Source organism: Cajanus cajan, chromosome 2 (genome assembly GCF_000230855.2).
Source record: "Cajanus cajan strain Asha chromosome 2, NIPB_CcT2T_4, whole genome shotgun sequence".
Taxonomy (NCBI): domain Eukaryota; kingdom Viridiplantae; phylum Streptophyta; class Magnoliopsida; order Fabales; family Fabaceae; genus Cajanus; species Cajanus cajan.
In genome coordinates, this window is record NC_138518.1 from 28561985 (window position 1) to 28572715 (window position 10731).

Consider the following 10731-nt stretch of genomic DNA (forward strand, 5'->3'; position numbering starts at 1 on the left):
GAGAGAGGGGTGGAGGGAGGGGAGATTTGGAGGGGCCATGATCCCTCCCATCTTTTTCAAATGTGTCAAAATTACTTTAAAAAACTTATTTGGTCTTCCTAAAATTTATAAAATATATATATATATATATATATATATATATATTATAGATTAATTGATAAATAAAAATTATATTGTGTTAATTTATACTTATAAAAAAAAGAGAGAACTATTTGTAAGATTAATATATAATATAATAGAAAGAGAGATAAAAGAAATATAAATGGTAATAAATTATTTATGATATTAGAATATATATATATATATGTGTGTGTGTGTGTGTGTGTGTGTGTATGTTAAAAAAATTGGTCCTCCTTAAGATAATGTTTTGACTTCGCCCTTATATATATGTAGAGAGTGGAGGAGGAGTCTTCTACTCTAAAAGTAAGTCTTGGTCAATATATTTCATTCAATAACTTATGTTCTACATCAAATTTTAAAAGTTTCGAATGTATAGATAAAGTTTACAATTTTAAAAAAATGGAAAATATGTGATATTTCATTATATGGATTCAAATTATGTATAAAATATTTTTATGATTATCCATCAATTTAAATTAATGAAACAAAGTATCAAATAACTTTCAAATTTTTTTAAAAAAATTAAACTTGATCTATGCATTAAGAAATTTTAATTTTACGATTGGATCATTAAAATTTAATGCAGAACATGAGTTATTGAGTGGAGTGAGTAAATTTATTCTTATATATATATGTGTGTGTGTGTGTACGTGTGTGCGAATTTTCAAAAAATATAAAAATAGTATGATAATTCATTATATATATTCAAATCAACAAATAAAAAACTTTTTTAATTATCTGTTAATTTGAATCAATAAAACAAAATATCAAATAGTTTTCAAAATTTTAAATTTTTTAAAAAAATTTGTAAATTTGACTTATGCATTAAGAATTTTTAATTTAATGATTGGATCATTGAAATTTGATATAGAATATTAGTTATTGAGTGGAATAAATCTATTAAGACAGTAAGTGAATTCCTCCTTTGTGTGTTTATATATATATATATATATATATAAGAAAAATATCAATTTATATTCGTGTAACTTTTACCAATTATTAGATCACTTAAGAATTTTCAATTGAATTTTTTTCAAAACTTACCATTAAATTGAAAGTTTCTTTCTCTTAGATCATACAAACAAAAATTTATATTAATTCAAAATTATATATATATATATATATATATATATATATATATATATATATCAATCATTCTTTAAACGAATTTAAGGATAATTATGTTAGAAAATATTGTTAGAAAAAGAATGAAGGATAATTTTGTGGCATGGTCCTATCTACTTTATTGAAAATAAATTCTAGTGAACCTTTTGTGCATTCTAAAATTTGGTTTACTACAACATCGTTATGAACTTATAGATTCGAGGTCAAAATGCATTGGAACCTCACAAACAATGCCCAAAATAACACTGAGTAGGAAATGAAATATAAAAAATAAAAGTTGCTCATTGCATCCTATGACTCACTTTGTCACTTCTTATATAGTGTGCAAACTCAATTGATAAATATTTAAGAAAAACTTTTAATACCAACCTTAACAAAGTAATTAATGTCAATGATAACTAAGAAATTAATGACAACTATAACAAAAAAAATAATTAACATTTATAAGTCATTATTTCTACGATCCCCACTAATGATAGGTAAGTGAGTGAGAGAAAGAAAACAAAATTGGCAAGGAAAGATTTTTGTGTTTAAGTATTAATGTTAGCATTGAAATAACATCTAGTGTAATCAACAAGGCAACACCTTATATTCAAAAATTGAATTACTTTTGAATTTAATAGATGTAAGATGAGATCTCCATAACACACTTTTATCTTTAAAATCATGATAGCTCAATGATTAAAATTTTATACAATAATTTAAGTCTATATATATATATATATATATATATATATATATATATATATATATATATATATATATATATATATATTCATCTTGGATTGTTTATGAGTTCTCTAGAAAGACACATCAAGTGTCTCTCTATAGCACTACATAGTTAGATAAATCAAGTGCATATCTATAGCACCACACACACCAAGGCTATGTATCTATTAGGAGCTCATAACTCAACCTCACATCATGCACTACCACATGCCATAAGGATGAGAAATGTATTGCACATGAGTATGCATATGACTTTATTTGACCACTAATTGGATGCGTCCACAAAATTTTCTTCCACTCATGGCTTTAATTAAAATTGAGATACTATGATTTTTAATTAAAATTTTGATAACACCTTGCATCATACACATGTGTTTTCTATTACCATTATAAGCACCATTAGCCACATCAATTGTAGCTTATGAATCACAATGAAGAGATACAAGAGGTGTAGTCTCCCCCCACATTAGTATACTAACCATTAGGCCCTTCAATTATTATGCTTCTTCATCTGTAGGTTCAAGCATTATGAATTTTGATTCTATTGTAGACTTTACTATATGTTTGTTATGATGATTTTCAATAAATAACACCACCTCTTAAAGTAAATATGTACTTACGGATAGAACTTATTTTATTATTGTCTAAAATTCAATTTGCATTACAAAAACCCTTCTAAGTTGGAAAGTTAGTAAAATGTAAACTCCAATTCGTAGTACCTTAAAATACTTGAAAAGACATTTATCACTATTGAAATTATGCCTACATCTATCCAATCTAGTGTGATTTATAAGATACATAACACTAACAATTATTTTTGCATAGACAAATTAATAAACACTTGTTCCATATTTTTTTTAAGATAAATGTTAAGATCATATGCTATTTTGTCACATACAAAATTAAAACTATTAAGGTAATTAAATTCTTTGATTAATACACATCTAAACTTATTTATTTTTCCTCGACTTGAAGGCAAACCAATATTAGTGCATATTTGATAACTTGTTTGCCGCCCATGGATATATATCAATGTAGATGCAAGAAATACTAGCTTATGCCCCAATTTCATATTAGACTTGGCTGATTGTCATACATCCAATAATATGATTAATGTGTGTTTTCAAATTTCTAACGTGAATTATCGCTCTCTTCACATTAAACAAAAACAACAAAGAGTAACTTGTTCATCAATTGATATAATTCTTACTTAGATGTAAATCCCAAAGCTGTATTCAAATATGTCCATAATCGATGTTTAAAAGGTAAAAACCACGTTTGATACCAAAATTGATTTAGCTCAAAATGGTAGGAACATATTTGCACCAAGTTCGAGACATATCAGAATTTTAATGCAGAAGGACTGTTAGATGATTAGTGAAACCAAACTCGCCCTTGCATGTCCATATATGATCTCCTTTACCTCCTTATTCTAAAGTTTGTTTATTAATTGGTGTAGCAACTAGCAATCAAAGGCAAAGATCCATAAGTGGCCTAATGCAGACATATGATGAGGTTAGAACAGAGTCAGCGTGTGAGCCGCACGAGGGGATCATTCTGCAGTGGCCGGTGCGATTCTACATCAGCTTCACCTTTTCTTTTTTACTGAAACTTCACCTTCTTCTCTGCTATTTTAATTGCATGGCCACTCCCACATGTCCCATGCTATCTTATTGCCCTTATTTTTAAAGGCCATGTCACGTGCAGGACCTTTTCCAAGGACCAGATGGTGGACTATAATAAGTTCAGTCTTAGATACGCTCACTTCTTTTTACCACAATCTATTTTACTTATTTGAAACTTTTAAGTCATAAAAATGAAATATACTGATAGTGACAAAAGCCCTTCCAGAAAGTCATTTAGAAGAGAGAATGGTTTGATTCCTATTATCATAAGGGCTTTTGGTACGAGGTATTTGAGACGCAAAATATTTTTACATCTTTTAGAATCTTGAAGTAAAAATATAAGTTTCTTATATTTGGTAGTTATTTAAAAAAAAATCTTAGGAATATAGTTTTCTAAGAACTTTTTTTATCCCATTTTTTTACAAAAACATCTTCATGAAGAGTAAGAATCTAATATTCTCGAGTCAGGGAAAAAATTTAATGCATTTAAAAAGATCACAATATCATTTTTTTAAAACATAAAATCCCTTTCATTCTCTCTCTCCCTCTTTCTCCCTCTCTCTTTGTCACTCCCCCTCTCTTCCTCTCTCCTCTCTCTCTCTCTCCCTCTCCCTCTCCCTCTCCCTTTCTTTCTCTCCCCTTATATTTCTCTTTCTCAATCACTCCCCCTCTCTTCCTATCTATTTCTTTCTCCCTTTCTCCTTTTATTTCTCTTTCTCCCTCTCCCTCTCCCTTTCTCTCTCCCTCCCATATCTTTATTTCTCTCTTTCTTTCTTATATTTCATTATTTTTTGACTTTGTCAATTTTAATAATATTATTAAAATTCATTTTGTTTTTATAATTTAATGATATTTATTAACAATTTTTAATTTATTTATTTATTCATTTGAATGAAATGAAATATATATTTTTATCCTTCTTAATTATTATGTAACATTTTTCATTGTTATTTTTTTGTTGCTGAATTCTGTATTTAAATAATTTTAACTATAAGTTTTAACTTTTTAAAAATAGTTTAATCTCATATTTGTAATAAGATTTAAGTAAATAAATATATATAATAAGTTTATTTTCATAAATGATATTTTTGTAAAAAGTATTTATATTCCCAAGAATATAGTAGTGTAATCAAACATGAAAATTTTTAAATCTCGGTAACCATATATAAATATTTCCAAGATTTTTTTATGAATAACCAAAACATATTTTAACTATTTCTAGGAATCATGAATCCCATAATTTGTAATTCCCAAAAATTATGATTCTTGAGAATGAAAAAACTTTCACCTTACCAAACGTCACCTAAATCTCATCATCATTATTTGTCATTTTGTACCATATAAATTTTGCATTGTTATTTTTTCACTAGACTATTGGGAGGACAATATATGATTTGATTTCATTCGAATATAATGATCACTAACGACACTACAAGACTTGGTGACAATATCACTAATGCAGACCTAAAATGTCAAAGAGAAACCTTTGTTTTGAAATCCACTTGCATGCAACTGTACACACAACTTGTTTTAATTTGTAAATCATGATTCCCAAGATTTATAATTCTCAAAAAATTATGATTCCTGATAATGAAAAAATTTCTCCCTTACCAAATGTCCACTTAATCTCATCGTCATCATTTATCATTTTGTATCATATAAATTTTGCATTGTTATTTTCCACTAGACTATAGGGGTGCTATATATGATTTGATCTCATTCGGATATAACGATCACTAACAACACTCGGTGACAATACCACTCATGCAGACCTAAAATCTCAAGAAAAACCTTTGTTTCGAAAACCACTTGCATGAAACTGTATACACAACTTGTAAACAAATCTTCATTAAAGCTTAATCAGACAAAATTTTGGTATAACTACTCGAAGTCAGAAATAGAAATGTAGAATGTGAAGTTCTGATAACATTATTCCTTACTTTCCCAAAATAGTCAACGTAATAACATAGGGCTTATACCTAACAGGCAAGGATAATTGATCCAAGCATATCATGTGGGACAACACAACAAAAATAGTTCAGTTTAGTTACATAATCTCCTTTCCAATTTCAAGATTGCACTGAAGACTCTCCCACACCATTGTCTTGAACACTCCCCCACATCCTTTACATGATCCCCACTATTCAAATTTCCCTTTAGGCACTTACACAGTATAGATGTTCTATATAAAAATTTGTCAAAATTCCGATATATAGTTAGGCATCGATACATGCTGCATTTTACAACCTGTGAGGCTTTACACGAGACTCCATTTTGACCTTTTTTGGTTTATTTACAATTTCTTTACAGATGAAACAAATAATACAATTATACAGAAGGAATTAATAAAATGCAGGAGAATCAATGTCTTTAAAAGATCAAACCTAGTTTTATGGCTTCTGGGCTTTAAACATGATAAAAGCCTGCTGAATTTTGCTCGAGTAATTGGTAAGACCACATGAGGTGCAAAGGTCTTCGATCTCTTCCTCTGCCAAATAGCCATAGCCTTGTGAAGTCCTCTGCAAAGCAGGAGACCTTTAAATCAACTAGGTTGGAATTCAAGGGAAACTAATTAAACTGTAGAATTATCTCATTAATGAAATCAGTAGACAATCAAGTAGTTCCTCTTAACAGATAAGTCATGCTCAATGAACATTCAGCATGCAAAATGTTGACAGTTCAGACTATAATAACAAGATCAAAGATAATTATGATCAGAGCTTACCTCTCTAAAGGGGCGGAGAAACCAGGGTGTTAATGAACTGTAACGCAGAAAAGTGCTTCCAACAAATATTCCACCACTTTTTAGTATCCTAGTGATTTCAGCAACCTATAAAAAGTTTATATTTGGATTTTCGTCATGAAAATTACAATATTTAAATTATAGTGTGAAACAGATATGTAGAAGAACATGCAAATAATATGGATCAGGTAAAATTCAACAAATATGATGATGAAATATGTGAAATCTATAAAATGAAGAGATCATGTACATGATTATTGTTTGAGAATTTCAGGGTAAATATAAACAGAATGAAGTTATGGAGACGGGTTTAAGTGATTTGAGGCAGCACTTGCACCTTAAGGCTGTTGCAAGAATTATTTATCATGTTGCGTGTCTTCACGAGAATTAAAATTCTCATCCAGAAGACAGAGTACTGTTAACAGAAAATTTGTTAGCAGTGTGTTTGGTTTAGCTTATTTTGAAAGAAGAAAAATAATCGTTCATTTTTGCTAGCTAAGAGAGCCTTCCAAAAATAAGCTATTATTTCCCCCAAAATAATTTCGACCAAACATTCACTTAAACTACACATGTTCTTTTTAATAAACATGCGTAACCATCGATATACAAAACCTGCATATGTATCTTTGCATGTATCATGTACGTATGTATGCACATCACAGGCAAATAAATTAACCAATAAATTCAGGGAGGGAAAAGATTTCATTTTATTTCTGCACATCTGCCTCCACACAAAATATTACATTCAGGACATTATTATAAAGCAGAAATTTCTGTCAGTTTCTCTTTATATTCCCCTCATATATCTCTGGAAGCAGAAATCTAGTTTTTATGATGCATTAAGACATTGAAGCGGTAAACATTCTGTTTAGCCAGCATTTCTTGCTTCAGAAGAACCAATTAAGAAACTGATTTGTATTATAAGAATATGAGCAAAATATATTAGTTTCAAGGTCAAACGGTAACACTGCAAAAATTTCTACATTTTAAGAAGTGGAAATGCTGCACAACAGGATGTAGGAAGTAATAAGTACTTACAGTGACCAACTTGGTAATGGCTTACAAAGAAGACATAAGTTTTTAGAGTGAATGAAAGGCACAGCCTTTTAGTGCAAAGACTGGTTCGTGCTTTTAATTGACATGAGCACACACAATGATACCAGTGTGATAAAAAGGTTACCGCAACCCCAACATTTTACTTTTCATCACACGACGACACAGCACTTACAGCATTGGAGGGAGATGGCCAGCAATGCAAAGCTGCACCAGCATGAACAGCATCAACCGAGCCTGATGAGAAGGGAAGCCTAGAGACGTCTGCCCTAACAAGAGCAATATTACTGCAAACAATGAAATGAAACAGCATTCAGGGCATCCGTGTCTTCTAATACAAAAAAAATTACAAAACAATGAATTTTTCATTCTTTTGCTGCATTAAATTCAAAATCAAGTATAGGATGAGAAAAGGATTACGTTGTTGAAAGTGTATCATCTTTCTTAATGAAATCATAACATTGGCGAAGCATGTTTTCAGAAAAGTCTAGTGCTATGACTCCAGAATAGGTTCCAGATTTGGCAAATTTTCGGGAAAATAAACCACTACCACAACTAACATCAACAACAAGTCCACCTTTAGCAGATTCAAAGTACTCTTGAGCCATTTTGAACTGCATCACAAAGAAAATGTGATAATCTTAATATGTATTGCATTACTTTGAGGTAAACTGGATGCTGGAGAAAAAGAGAAGAAAAAAAATATAGAGCCTCAGCTTCAATCCTGTGATATATATGTTGCTAAATATAATTGACTATGTCTAGCAAAATACTTTTCGGACAGTGAATCATACCTCTTCATCAGGACCAGGAAAGCCACTTTGCCTGAAATTTTGACGCCAACCTCTTTCATATAAGAATGAAACAAGGGGACTCCTAATAACAGTTTATACACAAAGGAAAACATAAGAACATTCTTAAACAATTGGGGCACACAGAAAACTGAATAAGACTACGACTTGTGCCACATGTTAAAACAATAATTCATTAAAATGGAAAAAGAAAAAAAAAATCCTCTGATAAAAAAACACATGGAAAAATGGACATATAAGAAGTATTGCTCATTAACTGGTATGCGCAACACATGATAATAATTGCTCAAGTATACATACCTGATATAATTATATTCTATAGTATCAAGGGGTTATATTATAAAACATGACAGTATAAGTCCATGAAATTGGAGTTATATCACCAATCATACCTGAAAAGCTCAGTCCGAGCTGGTTGAATTTCTGTATAATCTCTCAATCCAGCAGTTACAGTCAGATCCAGATACCTGTCTTTGCTAGAATATGACTTCCTACATTTCTTACACATGAAACCAGACCTGTATACTGCTGATCTGAAGTTCAAAAACCATTTAGTTAATTACTACAACACTGGATTTTAGACACATGGAATTAAATACACCTACCCTGATGCATATCTAACCAACTTACAAGTTAAGGCCAGAAGGACCTTTTCTTATCAATGGTTCATAACATATTGGGCAAGCAAAGATGTCTGCTTCAATTGCTTGATTCTGTTGCGTATATAACTCCTGAACCAGAAATTAATGAGAATCCTAACATAAGTCATAGATTTTGTGTTGAATTTACTGCATTACCAAAATCTGCAGTTTTACAAAGGAAATAATGGACAACGTATTAAAAAAGTACCCTATACTTTTTTTACAACTTTCTGCCAAAAAAATGTAAATAAATAACCCTAAGAATTAATACTATAAGTCATGATTTTAAACTGCAGTGTTGTGACTATAATTGGGTTAAGACTTAAGACACAAGTTGAGAGCTTAACCCAAAATACTAGTCCATTATGTGGGAGAGCTTTACGAATTAAGTATCACAACAACCTTCTTATGATATTCAATGTGGTACTCCTAACATTGTCACCCCTTATGAAAGACACAATTATTAGATCTTAAACACAAGAAGAGAATTCAACCCAAAAGACTTATCCATGCGACTTTCACTCTATCAGCACTGACCCGATGGTAACTCTTTTTCCTTTGATGGTTTCACTCACCAATCAATATTCAGTATTGCAACTTAATCCAATCTGAAGGTAAACCACCTTAATCTATCTCTTTGACAACTTCACTCATCTATCAATATTCAGTATTATACCTCAATCTAGCCTATACATGCCGATGGTAACCCTTTTCCCTTTGATTAACTACAGGTTAAGTACCCCATCAAGCTTTTTACACTACTCAATGTGGGACTCCTAACAAATCGCAGTTGTGAACCTCAATTTAAAATCATGGTACCATTAAGCAGCACATTAAATCATTCATGCACTCATCTCCCATCTCTCTCTAACAACAGCGCATAGTAAAATAACTTCAAATATTTTGCAAAAAAAAAGAGGGTTAAGCCCTGATCATACCATAAACTTATTAAATTCGATTCTAAGAGAAAATATAAACTATAATGGAAACCTTAATGTCATGAAAAGTGCATGAGAAACACTATGTTGAAGATGTAAACGACAGCGTTGCGTTAAAAAGGGAAAATGAATAGTGTACCGATTCAGCAGTAACTGCGGAGATAGCACGAATGGTTGTTTGGGTTAGGGAGCGTAGGGGACGAGGGTGAAGGTGGGATTTAGAAGAAAGGCGAGGGCATTTCGGGAATTGTGATTGACGTAAAGGAAGAAGGAAAGGATTAGTAGTAAAAGACATGGCCATTGTTAAGGAATGAAGTGATCACTAATGAGCTAAGAGTGCCTCAGAAACTCGCTTTCTTCTTTCTACTTCCTTCTGAGTCCAGAAACTTGTTCACTTGGGAGCCAGAAAAAATATAAAATGGGGGGGGGTGGGAGATTATGATATTATTAGTTATTCGTTATTGTGTTTTTTCTCGTTATAAAGTGGGACAGAGCTGATGTGACAATGATATGGTACAGGAAATTGCTTATAAGCAAATTTTATTGCAGATGTTCTTAGTTATTTCTTACATGTAGGTTTTAAAGTGAATATTTTATTTTTCACAAATGAATCAATTATATTAAAAAAAAATGGTAAAGAATGTGTTAAAAAATATTTTATTATTATTTATAAAATACTACAATCATTGAACGGCGATGATTGTTTTAAAAATTATCTATCACTAAATAAGTATCGAACATTTTTATTAATTATTTTATTTTATGATACCGTTAAAGAGAAATTAGTATTTTAGTTTGTAGATAAATATTTGTTTTTTATAATTAAATTTATAATAATTAAATATCTTGAAAACTTCTTAAAATGGTTTTTGTTCAAAATAAAGTAAAAAAAAATACTCATGTTAAAGAATATTTTTTGATAATGATGAGAATGATACGAATTTT

At 30.3% G+C, this 10731-nt stretch overlaps 1 protein-coding gene across 1 annotated transcript; it reads right to left on the bottom strand.

Moving 5' to 3' along the window:
- Positions 1 to 5499: 5499 nt before the first annotated feature.
- Positions 5500 to 10198, bottom strand: LOC109791824 (S-adenosyl-L-methionine-dependent methyltransferases superfamily protein). Its single transcript, XM_020351173.3, has 8 exons — positions 9926 to 10198; positions 8838 to 8938; positions 8600 to 8740; positions 8190 to 8271; positions 7816 to 8009; positions 7571 to 7682; positions 6325 to 6429; positions 5500 to 6118 (listed from the first exon to the last, which is right to left on the bottom strand). The coding sequence occupies exons 1-8, from the start codon at positions 10085 to 10087 to the stop codon at positions 5990 to 5992; spliced, it is 1026 nt and encodes a 341-aa protein (XP_020206762.1). The 5' UTR covers positions 10088 to 10198; the 3' UTR covers positions 5500 to 5989.
- Positions 10199 to 10731: the final 533 nt, after the last annotated feature.